Here is a 23,120-nt window from a genome sequence, read left to right as displayed (position 1 = left end):
CAATTATATAATAGGTTTGGAGTTTGAACAGTGTCCGTTAAATCTGTTCTCACGGGAAATGTTTATCTTGCCCATTTCTTCAACGATGGCAAGGCATGTGGAATGCAGTATGCATATTCTATGTGCAAGAATTACATTTAGTGCAATCGCACCAAAACACTATTTTCGAAATCTGTAACTCGGAAGCATGTTAGATATAAGATATTCCGATCCTTATTCTATGCGCATTGTTGGGAAGCACGATTAAAAGATTTCTCAAACGTTTTATGTGAATATTTCGAAATATGATTGCGTAACTATTTCCGAAGATGATTTTTTATGCAGGATAATAAAGTATTATCAGAATGCAACGTAGGTTTTCAATGCAATCTTGAAGCACCGTTTTTTGATGCTATCGGAAAAATTTTGGTGGAAATAAAACCAAATAGGCCACCTTAATGAGTATCCTGCGCACTTTTTTTTTCGTATATTTGGAAACGTTTGCATTGAAATAGATTTTTAGTTTTTATAGGCGTTTATTTTTTTTAGGGCGAAGGAATAGGTTTCATTCTGTTTCTTACATAGGGGAAATTGCCTAATTCGCACCACTTCCCAAATAGCACCGTTATGCTGAAAACCAATTTATTATATAAAAATGCAATCTAATGGGTGCATTTGGAACTTCCTGCAACACCAAGCTCACCACACTTCAATTGTGGCCACCGGTGTAGTGACAAGTCAGGTGCGTAGGTATTAAGAAAAGAAGTCTCTTTTCTGCTATTTTTTTCGTCTTTTCACCAGAATATTGAAAGCAAATAAGTTATATTTACATAATTTTAGCAACATGTCATATTTTTTAAGTCTAGTGTGTTTTGTTTAGCGATATTTACAGCGTGGTATGATCACGTGTTTATGCAGTGGAAATGGTTTAATATAAAATGGCGGTCGCTCCCAAAATCGCAATACGTCTCTCTACACCTGTGCTATGTAAAAAGTCTTAAAAAAGCTGCTCTGAAAAGAGTATTCTTAAGAATAAACACTTCTACAAAAGACTTCTAACTTTTGTTTCAAATCAGATTTTTTATCAGGCAGAAAAAGTACATCTGTTATTAATGTCAAAGATACGACTTAATTAACTTTTTTTGTTTCTTTTTCAGTTTCGAGCATTTTAATGCATATGTTTGCTCTAACAAATCTAAAAATAACCTTAAATAACTCGCCTCCCTGACTGTCATTGTTGTTGAAACATCATCTCCCAAATTTGGCCTCCAATGGTGAGATTGTGGAAACCGTTTACCTAAATCGCACCGTTTGCAGAGGTTTGAACTTCAATTCTTATACATGTGTTCAACTTGGATTTCATTGTCCCCAAACATTGTGACAGAAGAAGACATTCCTCCTCATATTAAGCAGCATTGAAAACTTATATTGCATCACTTATTTTTGAGTTAATTCATTTTTTTCTTTCTGAAATCGGTGGGATTTTTGGCAACCTTTCCCTAGCCTCTTTGTCTTGCGCGTTTGGGACACTTTTTGAAGGATTATTTTGAAATAATTTGTGCTCGGTACTATGTTTGTGTATAAATTAAAGCGTTGATATGGGAATGATAGTAAGTCACTACTTGTGAATTTTACTGGAGACGAAAGAAAGACGTTTGCCAACATTGGAAAGCTTTAATGAGCGTACAAACTTCTTCAATCGTAGTAACTGATATATTGTACCAACTGAATTTCTACCCTGTCCATGCCATTGATATTTCACCTTCATGAAGAAACGAAATTTCAATTTTTGCTGACTTACTACCTTTCCCATGTCAACGCTTCAATTATTGCTGTGAATTGGAGTTATAGGACCGTGAAATGTAATATTATAATATTGAAATAAAATTTTTATGTTTTCAACAAGATGGTTTCCTATTATTTTTTATTGTCTAAATTTACTCCTGGAGTACGTATTTCAGGCTTTTAGATTTTTAAATGACGATATCTAATTTTCGCGATTAATTGAAAAGTGAAAATCTACACGAAGTTTAGTAGAAACGTTTATTCTATTCTGCGGGAAAATGTTAAAACATACTTAAATATATATGATTTATTTGCTCACTAGGACTAAATATATGGAAGTTTCTGATGAAGATATTTACCCCTTGAAACTAGTAGCGAATATCGAAATATTAAAGAAATCGTATGGCAATCTCGCTCCAAGGCTTTAAGCTGGCTATTCTCGCACAATTGAATCAATTGATGCTATGGCGTGTCGCTGATGACGCTGTACTCCTAATGGGATGGGTTGCAGTCCTAGGAGTTTGAGGTCCTGTACCACTGTATTTTCTTGCCTCTGAAACGCTGAGTCGCAGCACCCGCGATCATTATCCGGCACCGCGAAGATTGGTTCACATATCTGAGGGTGCAGATGCTGCTAGGAGGATTCTTCACATTTTCCGCGGAGGGCTTACATCCAATCCACGCCATCGGATTTCTGGAATGGAAGCGCGTGAGTTGGGGAATCTCCAACACTCGCATTCAAGCCGACAGTGCCGGATTATTATCGATTGTAACTCCAACGTGGATGATGTTCTCTTGTGTCGGTGAGGGAGCGCATGGTGTCGGAAATGCTGCAGTGGTGACCGCAAGAATCTTGTGTTGTGATTTTAGGAGACGGAAAGGAAACTTTGAATTTTTTTACCCTTTGTGCTAGTAACGGAAAATTATTCGCGACAAAGTGTCTTGGCGATTTCAAGACGTGGTTATAAAACTCGATAGTTTCAGGCTTAGCTTTGTGGAAATCCATTGTAAACAATAAAAAGTTATCGTAATTTTTCACACGATTTATTCAAGACGACCTGTTTCGTCGCAGAGGCGACATCATCAGGTACAGAAATCGTTAGTTTTACAGTTATTTTGTTGTTGTTTAACTGGTTGCAATTACTGGACTATTATTATTATTATTTCTGGATGGACTGCTTGGAGAAGTTGGAGATTTGGAAGCACATCAAGAATGGAATTTTAGCAAATTAGAATATTTTTGTCAACTTTCCCCACTCTTAGAAATTCCCCTGAAGCTGAGTAACGCTCCAACCCCAACGCAACCCTCCCCTACCAACGCGTAATAGCAACCAGATAAACAGCGACAAAATAACTGTAAAAATTACGATTTCTGTACCTGATGATGCCGCCTCTGCGACGAAACCAGTCGTCTTGAATAAATCGTGTGAAAATGTACCATAACTTTTTATTGTTTACGTGGTTATAAGTAAAGCAGTGACAGGAATTTTCGTAGTTTCGTAAGAAGTTCTGGTATTTGTGGTAAATCAAGCAATCTTCGTGGAAAAGTCATTTTATATTTTCGCAAAAGGAAAAATTCGTGGCGCACGTTCATCTTTATACTTCTCCCACTCAGGATGATGAAATTGATCCACTCGAAAATATCTAGATTTATGCAGAAAGGTTTCTCGGGTTTTCCACCGGTTGATATCGTCCATGTCTCCCGACGTTTCGATCCGCGACTTGCTGATCATCCTCAGGGGATCTTTAGCCGGAAATCTTTAGCCATTTCGGAAGATCCCCTGAGGATGATCAGCAAGTCGCGGATCGAAACGTCGGGAGACATGGACGATATCAACCGGTGGAAAACCCGAGAAACCTTTCTGCAACTGATACGCCGGGAAAACCTGAGATCATCTAGATTTATGGATTTTATACTTTCTGTCAAGTTAGAAATGAATTTTAACTAGCACAGATAGATTTTAATGTAAAAAATAGATTAGTCGGCATGATCACGGGTTTATTTTGTTATTTTTAACATATGCTATAGTAAATGCATAAATATTTGTGTAAATCTTTTATTACGACTCAACATATAATATTTCTAGCGAATACATTTCAGTCGCCATTTCATCTCAATATTTCACGAAGTTATTGACTAATATGCCGACCTCTCGCGAAATACTTCGCAACTAGTTAAAGAGATGTCACAGGAATCGGAAAATACACAACCTTTAGTAAGGATTATGGCAGGGAATGTATTTCTTAAGGTCAACAATACTAAACCGTCAAAAATTATTGTAACTAGAGATTTAAATCAATTCTAGAGGTGTAAGTTGAAATAACTTGAACTTAGTATTCCTTTAAGGACGAGGTATAGTAATACGTTACTTTAGTCCTATACTACAACAAGTGAGTTCGAATTTTTGTTTTCTACGACTATAACAATAGTCAAATAATGAGTCAGGTGTACAAAAAGTCTTTTCAAAGAGAAATCTATTTATATGACATAACGCAAATATGTCCATGTGCCATAAAACCTGCTCAATTTCAAGGATTTAACGAAAATACAATGCGCAAAAAAATCAGGTTTAAATGCTGTGTTGAATTTTCCATCAACAGATAAGTAACTTCATTTGTGTAAAAGGGCCACATTTTTTTGCATGGTTAATTTTCTATTTGCCTATAGTTTTAATATTCGTTCATTATTGTAGAATAGTCGATCCGTATTTTAAGCTGCACATAAAATTACAGCCTGAAGATAAAAATTAAAGACGTGTATCCATAAATAAACATATTTCATTCCCTCGTCTGACCGGCATGTGTATTTATTAGTATCGACTTATTAGAAATTACGCATGGAAAGGTTTGGTATTTATTTCATACCATAGGAAGGTATTAATAAAAGTTGCCTAAATTCTGATCGCTATTTTGTTCCCGCTGGAATAAAATAAAGATGCGATCTTCCATTTACCATCCCATGATATTATGCCCCCTTTATTAGATAAGGATAGAGTATGTTAAAATTACACTCTCATATTTTTCGGCTCAATCTTTTGTAAAGCTGCATGAAAAAAATCTCTAAAATGAATTAATCTTGTTTACGGAATTTCCCTCTCTATGCTTTGAATTACTATTACATACTATTCTAAATGGGTTGAGTTTGTTGTATACCTATATGCACAGTAACTTATATGCAAAATTGTTTGCCGACGTTTCGATATATTTCTTATATCTTCTTCAGGGCTATTAATCATTAGTTAAAATATATTAATGCATGAAAGCGTGAAAATGTTTTTTTTAATATTAAAATAAATAGACAAAGAATTCAACTATACACAAATGAAAAAGAAGATCTGAAAAGAATTTTGACATACCTTATTTGCACAAATTAGTTTACCAATTGTTACTAAGCTAGTACAATATCGTAGCTACCATCAATTTGGATTCATTAAAACAAATTAAAATATACTAAGGTTTTCAATGTCTGATATTTTATTACTGTAATTTTTGTTTTTAGAGTAGCGAATAGTTTCATCAAATAATAAGTTTTTAAACTACTTTAACATTGTCAAATTCATAACTATGTCTATTGTCCACACTGTGCTTTGCAAGGACACATAGTGTAATTATATTGTTTATAGATGATTCGTGCTAGGAAATACATTTTTGCACGTACTTATTAGCTTGGACACAAAATTATCTCCGATGACGTAAGTTTTAGCGAGTATTATTTGTATCTTGATAGCGAGCGAGGCAAGAGGAACAAGGGCTATAACGTTTCCGCGATCGCAAGCACGTGATCCCCTTCGTCTGCCATTTTGAGACGAGAGCGCTTATCTCGTGAATCTGCTATCTGTGGCAGGCACCTCTTTAGAGCCTTGGATCGCTTCTCCGCCAAACAAAAGCCGCAACAGGATAACCACTCTCTACGCTGACACGGAAATTTTTTTAATTCGATTATGTCGCAGTTTTTGTTTTTAGCTCTTCTGGAAATGGTCCAATACCCTCATATATATTACTCATAGCAAATCAATTCACAGATCACTTTTTCTAATAGGTTTGGAACTTCTCATGTAACACGTAATGACTAATGTTTCCATCTTCTATTGCGTTCATTTTTTTTGACATACCTGATATTTATACACATCTACTGGAATTTAATTTTAAACTTTTAATTTCCCTATGGTTTTCAGCTAGCATGTTTTTCAGATGATTTTTGTACCATATTCGGTAGGAATTGGTTTCGGGAAAAGATAAATTAGGAATATAACGAGCAATTCAGAAGATTGTTGCATTGGACGAAATAATGTTAATTCGGTGATCTCAAAAGGAAATATTAAGTTTCAACGGCTTGAATAGTATACCACGATTAACTTATGGAGCAAGTGTATGATCGCATGAAATATAGCCAGTCATACGGAGTCTTAATGTGACTTGTGCATGAAAAAGTTTGCATAAAGATGAAGAGTGATATATTTAGGAAATACGGAAAAAGCTAATATTGGGTGTTGCTGTGACGGTGGAAATACCCCATGATGTGACTTACCTTGCAGTTAAAACCAATTCAGAATGAAAATATGAGGAAAAATTGAGAAAAAATATCTCTTGTTGAGGATTGCGTAACTGTGCCAGAAATCAGGGGTTACATATTCTATGCGTATGTTAAAAATTAAACTTTAAGATAGATATTACTGAGGTGAGCATTGGTTTACTGGTTCAGCTGTTGTACGCGCCTACGGAGCGACCAGTGAGGAGGAGTCTCATACGCTATACATTAACGTGGCAAGAAAAAAAAACTGCACTACAAGGACTAAAGGACAATTTCATCGGAAGATGTGACTTTTATGAGTTTTTATAGTTTATACCACTACTGCGGCTGTTAATAGCTATGCCGTTATGGTCGCCTTTTGTATTTACCAAATATTTATATTCACTGAGCACTTTCTCAACCTCTATCATCATTAACTTCACATTCTCTAACATCACTTTCATACCCTTACCCTTGATACAACAAATATATATCCGTTACATCCTCGTCGTCCGAAAATGGACCTGTAGCCGAACCCGTTGGGGCTTGATATTGAGGGAATATCCTAAATGAGGTACGATGGAATGTTGTATGAACTTTGATGGTAGGAGGTAATTTGGATGAATTTGAGAGATTTTAAAATATTAAAAATTTAGTCGTAAAATAATCTGTAAAAAGTAAGATTAAGTTTGGAACATATTCCATCAACTGGAGTAGATTGAAAACAGCTGTCTACGTGGTGAAATAAATACAGCATTAAAATAAAACGATTCTTTAGCTTTGAGAGGCCAGTATTATGCAATAAGCAGTAAATGATGCGTCTCGGAGTAGATCGATCGAACTATTTTATGTAAAAGAATATATGTGGCCATTGCAGGATTTTTTAAAGTAATGGAACCTTATTCGAGCGTTAATCCATCCAATAACGTCATTTTATTGGCGAATATACCGATTTTAATTATATTTGAGGTGGAAATCTCATTGAAATAGTTTCCTTCAAAACTGGTAATCCTTTTCTGTTTTTTCATACATTTTAATTTGGTGTCCAAATTTACGTGCTTATGCTGAGGTTAGGTTTTTACTCGATTATATTTTTCCCAAATATTTTCTCTGGTGCTCATTCGTTATCGTTTCCTCCGACGTTACCGCGTATGGGGTATCCTATTTTCCTCATAAAAAGTCATATATTTCTATTCAGAATCAGGAGGAGTATATTTTTTATACAAATGAATTCCTTCTTGGGAACTCGGGAGAAAAAACTGACCCTTGCTACCACATAAATTCATCTTACTTTCAGTCTCGATTTTTCTCCTTTCGCCGGATGTGCTTTTTTTTATCAATATTCCTTTCTCTGCGGTTATTTTTTTCTCCAAAAAAGGAAAGATTAGGATTCAATGGAGAGGGCATAGCGAGGCCAAATACCCCGATCAATGAACGGCGAAGGTATCTCTTCCTCCAGCATTCCAACCCCAACGATGGGCGAGACGCAGTAAAACGAGGAGGTCGGAGTAATCTGTGAAACTAAGCCCACTGCTGGGCTTGGATTGCTTTTCCTCCTCTTTTAGCTCTATTCAAATATTTCTCCGTCCTCTTTTGTCCCCTTTTGCTCTTTGACGCTGCTCTTCTTTACCGCCTTCCGTCATTGAAGGAGGATTTCAGAGGTGGGGGAATAGATTTTGGTGAAGTTTTTGCACTACTAGACATCAACATTTGTTTTTACGATACTTTCTTAAGATAGCGTTTCCTTTTTCTGAGAAAGGAAAGTCATGTTTTTTTATGAAGAGGAAACTTAGAGAGCTCTACCGCAGGAGTATATCTGTATAGAATCGACTCCAGCTGTACTTTATTTGGTTCTACTACCTGCATAGCGGAATGCTTCGTTAGCAATTCGCTTTTGGTTCAAAATATTTTCGTATTTTTATATCGTCTTATGAATCACAACATTATGAATTCATTTCTTTGCATTTAAGTTTTTTGTTGCTCTGATCTATTTGGAATTATTTTCCTCATTCCCCAACAATAAGTTCGTCAAATAACACAACAATTTAAGAGATATTATCTTGCTTAATATTTATGCTTTGCATTCATTAAAGTAATGAGTCATATATGACTTTTATTTAATTTTCTCGAAAAATAAAAGGTTTTATTTGTTTCGTTTGAAAGTATTCAAGAATACTCTACCGATATAAAAAATAAAAAACCCTGATTATCACAGTAATAGGTAATAATTTCACAATTTTATAGCTATATTGATGAGAATCAGGACAAAGGAAAATGAATCATCTAAATGTGAAATTGTAATTGTATTCAGTTATATATTACCGTTATATTTCGGAAACTCCCACGGTCCCGAGCGTTTCCCTCCAACAGAAAACATCGTACGTTATCGAGTGCATCCATCCATTTTCGATAATCTCTGACGCGGTTCTGTCTTCTCGTGTTACCTATATTGTTACTACGTGTGGATAAAATAGGGAGATTTTTGCGTTTCTCAGCCTCGGTTGTCTGCCGAATGTTTTCAATGATGGTTCATCTGCTCCACGCTCTGCATGTGTTTATAAATTGGTTATGCCGTACTTTTGTTGCGTACGAATATTGTCTGCGCATTTACGAATAACACAATGCAGTTGCAAGTACGAATAATTCAATTCAATGAGTTGATATACGTATTCTGTGATTGTTGCGTAGTGCTCAATTCTCAATAGCATTAGGCTAATTTATATGATACTATTATTATTTTGGGGAGTACCTTGTGTGGGATCTTTGTCGTATCACTTAATACTTAACAGCAATGAATGCACGTTCTTGGAATGCACATACATATGGATCAAGCGTTGTTGTGTAATTCAACACTGGCACTCAGAGAATTTTATTGTTATAATATCTCATGGTTATTAAAAATTCCGAGGTTAAAACGTTATGGCTTTTACGATTATTGCTTGTTTTAATCTCCCTTACGTTTATTAAAGTAGGCCTAATTCAAGGCATTACGCATCTGTAATAGGATACCATGCATATGTTAAGTGTTTGAATATTATGATAAACTCTTGAAAGAATATTATGGGCTCTTCGTAGTTGAATTGATCATATACTCCAGCATTTGCGAATTACGAAATTTTAGAGCGCAATATCGTTATATTTTTTTGGTATCAAACGAAATTAGAAACAGCCAATACAATATTGTGAGTATGTGGCTATGTATTGAATTATAACATAACTTAAGGTTCCCGGTAAAATTTATGAAAACTTGCTTCAATGAAATCACAAAAAATCACGGAAATCATGAATGGATAATTAACTGTAGCAGCACAAGATGTTTAAAAGTAATGATAAATTCGAATTTTCACTGTCCTTTGCTATAAATATCTATTGATAGCTTACGCATTAACGAGTGATAATGGGTGTTTAATGTGCGAAGGGAATGAATATATCGCTACAGGAATTGTGTATGGTAAAGAGCGAATCGATAATGGTAATGTTTTTCACCGTTTGAGAAGGAGAACTATTGGAATTTATTTAGAAAATGCAGCATAAGTCCATTGGGTAAAGGAGATAGATTGGGAAATGTAGGGTATAATAATTTCGAAGGGTAACTTAACATGAAACTCAAAATACGATGGAATAGGAGCGCATTTGGTTGTACTTCTTGAAAGTCGTAGTGTAATTATCTCGTTAGATACGTTCCTAAACCAAGTAACTTCTACAAATTTAGATTTATTGTTAGGTAAAGTGAATGTCTGATTTTCAAAAAACTTTGTAAGAGTTTCGCCTTGAGAAATGTCATTTTTATTGACGATATTCTGCGAATGTGCATATCTTATCTTGAAAAAATGGAGCATTTCTTCTCTTGAAGATCAATATCAAAGAATATAATATTGGGCACGGGCGATGTATTTCAATCAAGAGACCCTTGAAAAAAACCGTAGGAGGGGTCCTGCTGAGGATTTTATATTGGGAGGTGGAACAGGTATTGGAAAAGCGTCTCATCGTCCAACGAAGCCCCGCCCGTATTTTACGGAAGCAAGCGCCCTCCTCTATGTTGTTTGCTTACTCTGCCCTTACCTACGAGGAGGAGGGAAGTTCATTCGCTTCCGAAAGGGGCGTGCCAATCGCTAGCCCTCCGTCTCACAAAGAACCACGCATATAAACATTCAAACGCCTCGACAAAAAAGGTTGAAAATGGATTACAAATTTTATTCATCTCAGCCGTGGTGTTGTGCGTTCACCGAAGTACGTTCACCCCCGAGAAGTTCTTGTACTACTATAATTTTCAGCAGAAAACTTTTTTCTGCGAATCTGTTGGAGCCCTCACCATTACACTATTCGTCTCCATTATTTTTCAACCAAATAGAAATTACTGTTCGCGAGCTATGGTCTTACGGAACACAAGGCGATTGTGTATGCTGGTGACATTTTTATGACTCAGAGATATTAATTCAGGATCTTATCTCCTTAAAACTTTTAATGGAAAAAATCTCGTAGAATTATCAAGCTATTAATTATTATGAATCAAAATTTCAATCAAATTTATTTATTTATTATGAGTCAAATGGGAGTCAAAGAACTTTCGAGGTGAAATGACCTAGGAAGAAAAAGAAAGCATGTCATGCTGCAAGTCTCATGGTTTAAAGTATTACTTTGGACCTTTCGATATGGAGGAATACCGTTATCTCGACGAATTGATTCAAGTGATTTGAAAAAAATTGGATGTATTTCTAAGCATTCACACCGCTCTACGTTATCATAGTATAAATGAAATGAACGAATTAGCATATGTGGATTACGGTTCTTGTTCAATGGCGAGGAAATAGTGTTGCTAATGGTAGGGAATTGTCGTATTTCACGCTGCTAATATATAAATTTTACTGTTGTAATTTCTTTGACAATCGTGCGAGCACAGATGACTAGAAATAAAAAAAAATTCTAAATGCTCATAATGAAAAGTATTTATTCCAAATAGAAACGCAATAGACGGAGAAAGGTGAGCAATATTAATCATGATATATAATAATAAATGATTTAATTGGTAATAGAAAAATATTTTCCGTAGCGTTCAAGAAGGATGCTTACTATGCAAGTGAACTATAAAATTAGGTAAAAGATAAACACCATCGGGTGATATTTAGTGGAGATTCACGTCGCATATCTTGAATAAGGGGTTGAATGCTCTTCAATGTTTCAAATTATAAATGGCTAATGAAATAGTATACTTTTTAAGACTATGAAAAATGATGGATGATGCATATATTGTGTATATTATGTAGAATTTTTATTTTATGAATATATGCATAAATTAAAAAGTCTACATGAAAATGTTTTAAAAAGTTAACAGCGGAAGTCAGGCATATAGGAATGATAACCTTGTATGAAAATAATACAATTACGAGCTTGAAGATCGCCAGTTGCAACGTTACGATAAAGAATCACTGATTCAGTTAGTTTATGCACACAATGAGTAACAGGAAGGTAATGGTGCCCCATCCCAGTAGGGCATTTTCGGTTGAAATAAAGGAATACGGCTACTGCGTTTGTTCAGGTGTCTCTGATATTTATCTTATGGCCACTTTCAATGAATGTTTGCTGACCTTTTGAGAGCTACCTGTCACGCTTTTCACTTTGGCGTGCGATAACTCGGTCAGTATTACCGAATAGTCACCTCACTCGCACAATAACTGTAGTACACAGCTGAATATTAATTCCAATAACCCGAATGTTCTTCCTGCAATCATTAATCAGTCTGGTTCCATGCTTTCCCGTATTATAAAAATAAGCATTACCAAAAACATTGAAGCGAAAACGATCCCTTTTAGTGTTTTCCCTTGCCCGTCTCCATTGTATGGATTCCAATGCCAAAGATTCGCAAGGAGAAATAGTTATTACCTCTGCAAGACACTAATAAATGATAAAAGTTACAGAATAATGTACCTAACTGAATGGTTGAGTCACAAGAAAGAGTGGTATAACCACAAGCAACAGCGCTAAAAAACAATATCTGCAAGTTTCGTTTTACATATCGGAGTAATCGAATTCAAAGTTATTTTTTTGCGACAATACGAGAGATTAATTTTATTTGGTGAGAATCTCGTGCATTATCTATGAATACGGCAATATTATGTGTACCTACATTGACTGAGACCAATAAATGCAATGGACCAATAAATGCAGTTGTATAATAATAATATGCATGATAAAAAATAAATACATTGCATAATTTACAAAGTATTAAAGCGTAGTTAAGTTCTACTAATTCCGGACATCAGATTTTGGTTATCAATTTATCAATTTTTGTCTTACGCGAACTTTTTTGCATGGGAATTTGAGATTTTACTCATATATCTGTATTAAACTATGTGTATATTGAACATTTAATGAATACTACATATTTATTAATAAAGGGGTATTTTGAGTCTGTAAGTAACTGGTAAACATCATACTAAGTTCTTCTCCATATGGTATGATCTAGTCAGCACTAAATGACGGGTGCACATTGCCTTGGAAAATGTTGGATTATAATTTGTTGAAGAACTAAACGTTGTCTGGTACATAAATTTTTACGTGAAATAATTCTCTTCTTCGTAATAAATAACTGTGTCTGGATTGGGCCTAAATCCACGAGGAAGCCGATGAGCGTTTACGACTGGAAATATGCTGCTTCTGTTGCATACGAATACTATCCGAGCATATCAGGATAATAAAATGGAAATATTGATGTATTTTTCATTTATTATTGAATATGAGCGTTGGTATCCCAGCGCTCAATTATCAATACACTAACATAACTATACCAATAATGTTTCATAGCGTATTGTTATCATTTGGGAGCATCTTTCGTCGCTTCTCTCCCATATCGCAACCTTTAAGTACAACCTTAACTTAGCGTTTTACTGGTATTCGGTATCTTTTACATTTCATGAGATCGCTTTTGATTGAGTGTTAGCGTTTTGGTAAGCTTTTAGTAATAGCGATAGCGCTTATGGAAATATGTGGAAAAAATGATGTGTGCACTCCTTTGATCTTGAGCGCGATATCAGCATTTTGATTGGTTTTTGGAAGATTGAGGGGAAAGCGGTTAATAGCGAGCATTGGAGGGAGGCCGACTTGGTTACTTCAGGGAATGGGATACTATTTGGAATGGCGTCGCATGCACCTCCTCTCGAATCCAGTCCCTGCCTTTGATCTTCATTAAATGGAATGAATAAAAAAATTTGGCTTTAGAATTTCATATTTTACGATATTGGATGATAATACAGTCCCTCATCGTAAGAGGTGGTTGTGTTCTCTCAGCCTTCAAAAAGATCGATGCCAAGCGAAACAAAAAATTAAATTTGCGCTTGAAGATAAAATTAACCAAAATTTTGATAGCACTTCTCTTTTCGTAAGTATAGAATGTTCTCATTTTTTTTTGCGTCGGCTTGTTGCCAGCGGCGATAATTACCGAAACTGGTGACCTCAAATAGCGTGAGCATGTGAAAACGGGTTGCGATCGGAAAATGGAGCTCCCATCCGTGGTCTTAGGTCGTTGATCCTTGGGTCCATTTACAGGGTGGAACTAGATTGAACGTCATATCAAACTGTCAGCTCTCCGCGATGAAACTCCAACGCGAAGCCGACCTGACCTATGAAAATTCTGAAATCTTCGAAGTATGTTGGTAGCCATATTTATCCCTCAAATTTAACGTGCAAGTGGTACGGATGATCAGTTATTTTGAATTTTATTGAGGTGTAATGAGGTCTTGACAAAACAGAAAAACATATTGTTGATCTCTGATGATAACAGCTTAACAAAACACCCCATTTAATCATAATGGTGGTCCCTAAATTCAGTATAATAATTTTTTGTCAAGGCAATATCTACGCTTATGCGCGTGTTATAGATATGTAGAAAGAAGTGAGTTATGAAATTTATTTCAATGTTGACAACATTGGTGGTAGCAGAGGAAAAAATTGTGAAGGTAATATTCAGAGTTGTCGCTATCAAGGTTGTTGTTGTAAATGATATTAGCATTAAAAAAAATGAAGGAAGTTGTGTGACTTAAGGTTTCGTAGGAGATGTATTCTTTTTTATTATTCAAAAATAATTTTGTGATAGAGAAAAATATGCAATTAAACTATATTCTAGACTACGGCTTTTTCATATGAAAGGTTTTGATTTTCAATAAAAAATTACCATATCCTGAATGCAGTTTTAAAATTAGTTGACTTTTAAGATTAAAAATTATTTCATATTAATTTACATAGTATTATCTTTTTCCCAGTAACGGTTTCCATATTTGTAATTATCATTAATTTTGGCCGTAAATATATTCCTTTTGTGTTTTTGAATGGAAGTATGCTTTGTAATTATTGTTCGAAGGCGTCGTTGACTATTGATCTCCGTGTCCTGCTACAACTGAAATATTATTTTCTCATGCATTCTTTGTGTCTTAATTTTGGTCATTTTTACTTCAGCAAGTTAATGCGCACATTGGTAGCTTTTTAAATTCCACGAATTCATGCATGTTTGGAGAAAAAAAATGTCTCTTATACATGGGAAATTGGGTATGAATGTCGTGGAAAGATACTGATATGAGAATGTAAATAGGTGGAAATTTTTTTTCATCTTGGGACATCAGCTACACTGTGATTTTTCTCCCCTAGAACTGTTGAAATCTTGTTTCGGAGGGATGGAATTTTCTCCATTTTATTCGCATCTCAGGAAGAAGGACCGGGCAAGGGGCGGCGCGGCGGTGGCCGGAAATAGCGGAATGCCGTCGGGACCCGCTCATGCGTTCAGATATTCAACAATTCATCTCGTTGGCGCTTCCGAGAGATCCCAGGCGAGATAATCCCTGACACAGAAAATTTTCGCAAGGGCTCATCCTTTTTTTATTTGCGGCGCTTGGAAGGAAGGCTCTATGCATTGTTGGATTATACTATTTGCCACCTGCCCCAAATTTCTTTCTCGTGAAAGGTTGGAGGGAACTCGGAGCTCCGAACGTACTACAATTCTTGACGAAAATGAGGCTACTCTCGAATCAGGCACTGGAGAAAGCTAGCTGGAAGGGGTTGGCCATTGTCGTGGCTCGTTTGGTCGTGGAGTGACAAAGGAGTAGAAGCCATTTTGTGGGCATGGTTATTGGATGAGGGTAAAGGGGAATAAAGAAGAGGACAGAGAGATAGTGAGAGAGGAATATATATAAGCACTGCAGGGATAGAGGAGGAGAAAGGACAGATGTGGCCGAGGTATCCCGCTTACCCTGTTCCGAAAATGACCCGCATAACCCGAGCCAACTGCCCCCGATCCGGTTCAACGCACAAGTGCCCTCTACTGGGTTTCCTCGTTTATCCCCTCATCTCCATATCTCCTTCGCTCCAAAACTTAATCTCGCTGTCGGAGATGGTCGCTGGCTCGGTGTCTCTGCCTATTTTACGGGTTAAGAGGGTTGGATTACCGTACCACTGGATTATGAGTAATATGAAATGCAAATTGTTTTAAACAGAAAAATTATCAAATATGTCAGCTCAAGTTACCATTTTCTTTTTCCTGCAACATCTATTTGGTCTGTTTTTGGAGTTATTTCACGATAATCCTATTATGTTTTGTTGTTTTACGCTAGAGAACTTGTATTCTATTTCAGTTAGCAGAAAGGCAAACTTTTGAATATCTAAATGAAACAATCAAATGCATATTCCTTAGAAAGCAATAATAGCGTTCATGTCATCCCTTTTACTATTTCTAAGATCATATTTTCTCACATTGGAAAACAATTTTAGGTGAAAAACTTGACGCTGAATGGAAATGATGTCTATTTGCATTTATCATCTTTGTCAACAGATAAGGTTGTTGAAGATTAGGAGGGCATTCAAGGTGGTAAGGAAGAACTGATTCAATCATATGTGATGATGAGAGTGAGATCTCTCTTATCTCATACGCACTTTAAACACATTTCAGTTAACTATAATTTATGTTGCAACATAATAATGCTCGGTCCTCGATCGTCCATTTCGTAGATGCCAGTTTTGCCGACGTTACAGCGGGCGTGTTCAGTTCACTTGTACAGATGCCAACGGAAACACAGCGGCTTTGGAAATCGTTGACCATTAAGCGTATGAACGATTATGCAGCCCCCTATTTCCTAAATTAAAAATCCATTGATTCATCTACATCTACATATTATCCCACAAGCCTCCTAAAAGGCGTGTGGCAGGGGATGTTAGGACACTAGCCGTTTACACATAAAAAGGAAATACGAAATTGCGAATAGCATTTATTGAAGTCCTTTATGGATCGGGGGAAATACGATAATATTATATTCTCCGTGTCGCTCTTAAATTTATCCATTCTCGATTGTTCAAACAATCTAAGTCTAGTGCGCAGCTTCCAAGTCTCCAGCGGCCCCCAGCCTAATTCACTTAACATCTGGGTAACGCTGTCAGTACGGCCGTAACAGTTTTTGACGAACCGCGCAGCCTTTCTTTGTATATTATTCAGTCCATGGATCAAGTTTCTCACGCAAATATTCATTATATTTGTTCCCCACGATTCAATTGCGAAACGGGTAGAGGCAGTTCGCTATTGTGTAAATGGGAGGGCAAATAGAAATAAAATTGTCTGTCAAAACTAATTGCTCATTATTGACTTGTATTGCGTTTCTCTGCTGTTACCTCCGCGTACAATACAGCGACGTTTAAAAGCATAGTGATGCCATACTAATTTTTGCAGTCAATTTCCATTCATGTTTAATATTAAAAACATTATGCTGCCCAACTTGAGAACCTCAGGATAATATCCTTGCCGACCATAGTAAGTGCATTTTCCCGATTAGAACTGATTCTCTAAGGACTTGAACTTGTAGAGTCTGCAGTCCAATATGCTTTAATAAATAGATGTTACCAATGTAAAAATGTAATTTTCGTTACAATTTTTTTGCCGGTGCGAGACAAGAGAAAGGATTTTCTATGTTAGGCTTGGCAAAGTGATTGTGAACTTACGCGATGACTAAAATTGACAAAGTTATTCACAATTCGTTTTATTTGACAGCTACAAATGACGAAAGTATTTTTAACACTCAAAGGTGACAATCTTTCAATCGGTTTTTCGCAGAGGTCTTGGGTCCAGAAAAATAACTATTGAAGGTGGAAAAACCCTTTACTGTTGCGGTGTTTTTATACAGAAGACAGGAGCAAGAATGGTTTGATGAGAAATGTTTTAACTGGCAAAGATTATTATTTTTACGCTTTGAGCCCCGTTTTTCTGTGGGGTTATGAGATTTTATCTTTACATTAGCATAAAACACGGCCGAACTACAAAGTTTTCTTTTTTTATGATACACTACTTGCCTCTGTTGAGGAACAACGGCTTCCTCCGATAGATAAGATATAATTTCAAAATTAAGATAAACTCGTGTATAAAATTTTGACTAAAATTTCATTTTTATTTTCAGATGGAAACGGCCTCATATCGGAAATGGAATGGTTATCCCATCAAACGCAGAATCCACCCTATAATAATTATGCCGGCGATCTCTAGTTGGTGAGTACTTACTTATACTTATGGATATCACGAAGCCAATACTCATGAAATCTAAATGATAAATCACTGTTTAATGCGTCCGTTGAATCAGAGTGTAACTGAAATTAAGTTACCTTTTCGACTATTTTTACACCCTTAATTGGATACTGGTGGTTTGCATTAAACCCCTTCAAAAGTGAACGTGGTCATAGGAATGGTGTTTTAAATTAATCATATTTGCTATAAGTAAAGGAATAAAATTCAAGATAAATGAAGTCTATTAAATTTGTGGCGAAAACTCTTCACGTAAATTTAGTAAGTGTAAATGCGGGTGTCTTAGCGTCTCTTTTGGCCTGTTACTCTTTTTCATCTTCAGGACTGTGTTATTGACGAGCTAGAAACTCAAACAGACGCATTGCAACAGTTCCCTTACCTTGACTGACCTCCCTCTTTACCAGCAGCCGCACCGTCGGTTTTCTTAAACGGCACACTCCTCTCTAAGTTAGTAACTTAGCCAATGTAATAAGGGGTATATCTAATGTTTGAAACGCGCCATTTAGGATCAGTGACGTCAATTATGATCCAAGTCATACATCAATTCAATTAGTCTGCTCAGTGTTGATGGCGCTACCATTTTATTCTTTATATTCTATTTATCCCATATCTGCATTAATTTTTGCTATGAAGATAGTGATTCATTCAATCTGGCGGCTTCACGTCATGTGTGCCACTGTTTTTTTTTTAATTGGGCTATTATTATTTTGTCTAACTAAGATTCATGTAATTATTTTGAGTACGTAATACCATATCCGCAAGAGCAAAACATTTTTGCAAATTGAGAGCGTCTGAAGTCTGAAAAAAGGGATTTATTTATAATACTTATTTTCATCCTTTGTTTAACATGTTGACATCCTATTTACATGTAGGTTTTACATCAATAAGTTTTAAATATTGAACTTATTAAGTTTTGTGCTTTTTATTGCGAAGTAAATGCAATATTGGAAATTATTGGGGGATATTGCTAAAATAAAATGGATACGTAGTCTTGCCATATTGAGAAATTTTCACGGGTTTGAACTTCCTCAAGTTGGGAGGAGAATATTTTGCACCCGATGACGACTATAGCAATGACTTAGTCGTTGATTACCGTCACATAGTTGACTATGAAATTTGAAAGAACAGGAAGGAAATACAGGGAAGCCAAAGAAATATTCTTTGGTTGGCATCAGCGCGTAGGAAATAGAAATCGTTCATTTTTTCATTTTCTTTCATTTTTGCGATTTGTTAACCGTTTTTTTTTAAAGGACAACTCATAATATCAGGCTTATTTTTTTCTTCATTTAACTAGTACATTTAATTGCTCGTGCGTGCATGCTCTTCCATATTCAGTGTTTAGATCAAGTTTAGCTTCACTGGCCCGTTTTTATGAAAAAAGAGGTGGGAGTAACTTACCCTCTCAGATTCAGGGAAAAATTCGGATTCCTCTATCAAAATATCAAGTGAAAAAAGTAACATCCAATTTGCTTAAAATGGATGATGCAGGAGTAAGTCTCGTCGGTGAGGGCTTTGTGCATATCATGTTTTGATAGTATCACAATGAGAAGTTGCTGTTGCGAGGTTAAGGCCAGGCAGGAAAGCAACATTTATCATTCTCACTCATTTTTATTGCCCTCTAAAGAACTTTTTTTAAAATGGATATGACTCATTTCTGTCAAAAGTCTCGGACAAAGTGCAGGCAATTTTGCTGGGAAACCCACTCTAAATAATTAATTATGAAATTCTTTCTCGAGGTGATTAGCTAAATTAATGGTCAACCTTAATGGTTGCACCAAAAATACGAGCGTATACAATGCGTTAATCCTTTTGCTGTCACCGAAAGTGGCACAGCCATAAATTTTTCACCCGAACCTGGGTGTGCGGTGTTAAACTTAATACCAAGCAATTTCAATTATTTATCCACCCTTATCCTCTGATTGGAACGAAAGTTAATCTTCAATCCGAAGCGAAATATCATAAAGTATTCACCAAGTGTGGTGTGTAATTTTAAAAAATAAAGAATTTTTTTCCGCCCTTAAAAAATATTACCAAAGAATTTAATTTATTTTTGTTTTATTACAAGGTTGTATATAGGGCTTAAGTGTGAACGTAATTTAAAAACACATTGAAGCATTAAAATAGACTCCATCTTTTTAGAAGAGCGTAGACTGCAGGAATTTGAGAGACAAATAAAATAAAAAATATTCGACTTTCTGATTTTTTTACTATAAAAAGGTAAATAATTTGTTTATCAATGGAATGGCATGATTAAAATATCGATTTCAGGAAGTTAGAACGTCTTTTAGCCATTTTTTAGTTAATGTAATCATAGATACTAGAGCTTAAGATTATAATTTTACCACGTTACAATTTGCATTTTATAATAGGAATCAATTTCTTCATGGAATTAAAAAAAAATAATTGTGTGCAATTTATTAGCAAATTAAATGCTTTTAATTCGTGATGTAACGCAGAGATTTCTTCCGAACAAGAACTTGATCAGAGCTTATTTTATAATATTGTCTTCAATTAAGTTTGCTATCAATTTTAATTCTTGTTTTCATATATCTCTTACAGTATTTTTCACACATATCTCACCATTTCACGGAATAGGTATTATAAACATTGCATCTATAATTGCTGCACTTTCATAACAATTTAAGGAGATGAAAAGTTACATCATTACTTGCTGATCAACAGCTTAATTTCCCAAAATGACTTTCACAAGAGGCTTGCGGCCTCTCAAAGATTTCTCTCACTCCTGAGGGTGGAACGTCCTCCTGAGAGCAAAAGAACATTCTCCTCCACTTAACACGTTGGCATTTGGCCCGTTGGACATACCTGCGCGTCACGCGATGCTTCCGACCTCCCAAAATGACTTTTGAGGAGAAACTGAGATGGATAGGGCTCCTAAAAATGCTCCGCTTAGGGACTTCACGGTGTAGGAAGTAGGAATATTCACCGGCTTACGTTTTGCCTTTCCCTTAAAACAAAATGAAAACAAATACTCGGGCGTCATGCAACGCAATCAGAACGATAGGGCGTCTGAGCACGAAATTTTTATCCAGGCGTACACGCTCTTCCATGAAACATATACGCAGTTTGGGTGATGGCTTAGGCTTTCGTGGAATTTCCAAGGATCTGACTCTTCCGGTTTTCGAAATTGATCTCAAAATTACCTAGAAGTGGCTATGGCCTCCTTGGAGGATATTTTTGTCCTAAAAGCTTACTGGAAATTTCTTACTTGACTCCGTCACCTCATCTTTATAATGAAGTTATGGTATTCATCGTGCGAAATTAGTGGCGTTACATGCATCGTACCAATGTCGTAGCCAGAATTATGAAATTGGGGTTAAGTGGGTTTATTGGAGATTTTTCTGCCCATTTAGGGTGAATGGAAAACATCCCCAGGCAGATGGGGTTACTCCTCCAGAAAATTTAGGGATACTTGATGTTGAAAATGTGAATTTTGGGACTCAAGAACATGCTCAGGGATGGTAATAGAAAATTAACGAAAGTCAAAACCAGTAAAATTTCAATAGCCTCGTTCCCAGGAGCGAAATTTAGAAACAAAACGAAATGGAATAAGCCCGATGAGCGAAACTCAGGGTCGAAACGAAATCGGAGTCAATACTACTTCGTGTCGAAACGAAACTAAAACTTTGGGTCAAAACGAAGCGTAGATGTTTCGTACCGGAAGGACAACATGCTTTACATTTACATTTCGTCCCACACACCGAGTACGAAGTACGGTTGAATGAAGTATAGGTTCGGCCTACCGATATTAAATGCATGGGGCACTCATATTTTTACCACTAACAGGAGAACGATGAACACAAACTGGCCATTCGATTTTTAAGCTCTCCACAGGTATGTCAAACGTAATGGGTCGAAACTATTTCCTCTAATACCCCTCCACTGAATTTCTGGGATCGAAACTTAACTACGAGCAGCGGAGTTTCGATTAATTTAGTTTCGTCCCGGGTCGAAACTAAACTCCTTGGTGAATTTAATTTCGTGCGGGACGAAAGTAAACCTAGGCCTCGTATTTTCGTTTCCCTCCGGGTCGAAACGAAACATTTTAGTTTCGTTTCACTTGCAATCCCTGGTTTTTGAGGTGTACATACGTGCCGGAAATGTTGCCCAAGCTAAACTGAGGAAAAAATCCATGCTACACTGATTTTTGGCCCTACGCCTAATTTACCACTCGGAGAAAAGCAAGCTAGCTGCATCGGTCAAAAATATACAAAAAAAATCTGCTTACCGCTTCCATTCTTGTTTTTTCATTCATCCCGGAAGGCGTTATCGTAAGAAAAACGCAAACTAGAGCACGTAATTATCTACATATTGTGGCATCCCACCCCCGACTCACCCGGATACCACAATAGAACCGGGGGGAGACGTCGCACAAAAATAAAAAGAAATATACAAATCCGCGAAAGATCCCTCCCGCATGGAACCTACGGGACAAAACTATGGCACTCACTTCTCGTAATTCACATAAATGAAAAATATTCCCCTTCTTTGAAGATGATTGCGGGTGGGGGGTTCCCGATTCAAACTGATGGGTGACGTTCGGCCGCTGATGCACTCGTCCAACACGCATTTACTGGAAGGAAAACGGACGGGGCGAAAGGAAGGGCGAAGGATATTTTCCTTGGAGTGACCCGTGGAGGAATCAGAACAAAACACTCAAACACTTTCAATTAAACAAAATATAATTCACTCAAATAAGGTTGCATATGACAAAAACAAAAGAAACCTTCTTATAGCTAATGAAATATGAATTGGTGAAAGCCACTTATGAAACATCAATGATAAATAAATAAAAAAACAACAACAATATAACTTGGTTTCTAGATGAAAATCAATATAGAAAATGATGACAACAGAGTAAAGTTCGGTGGTGAACACGTAAATATGATACAAATTCAATGATTTCTTGACTGGGGAGGTAAATGATAGTCCATCCCGACGAATGTAAATTTGGGTGCGAACGTTAATTGTACTTGGTGATTAATTTCACTTTCACTAATGTAACGGGTGCGTTCCGTGACTGTTTGTCTTAACTTGGCTTGGCAGGAGACACGAGGGGGCTTTGGGTGGGGGGATAGCTGCAATCTTACTTTATCGTAGTCCGAGTTTGGACCAGGTTGGATCCAACAAACTCTCGTTCCATTTACTGCACTCCTTTCTCCCTTGTTGGAGGAAGCTGCATCCGGAACGGAGGTAATGCGTCCTCTTCAGCTGGTCCTTTGCTCCTTCGGACAGGGGGGGATTCTTCTTCCAGATCAATCTTTCTGAAATAATGTTTGGGCC

At 36.4% G+C, this 23,120-nt stretch overlaps 1 protein-coding gene across 1 annotated transcript in view; it reads left to right on the top strand.

The window, feature by feature from the left end:
- LOC124157836 (non-symbiotic hemoglobin 1-like) overlaps window positions 1-23,120 on the top strand; it is a 484,660-nt gene that overhangs the window by 47,346 nt on the left and 414,194 nt on the right. Inside the window, exon 2 of the mRNA XM_046532871.1 lies at window positions 17,698-17,786. Within this exon, the coding sequence (XP_046388827.1) occupies window positions 17,698-17,786 (89 nt within the window). The remainder of the gene's footprint in view (window positions 1-17,697; window positions 17,787-23,120) is intronic.

The sequence above is a fragment of the Ischnura elegans genome, chromosome 4, assembly GCF_921293095.1.
Source record: "Ischnura elegans chromosome 4, ioIscEleg1.1, whole genome shotgun sequence".
Classification (NCBI taxonomy): Eukaryota; Metazoa; Arthropoda; class Insecta; order Odonata; family Coenagrionidae; genus Ischnura; species Ischnura elegans.
Note: the sequence above shows the minus strand (reverse complement) of the source record. Positions and strands in the feature narration are given on the sequence as shown.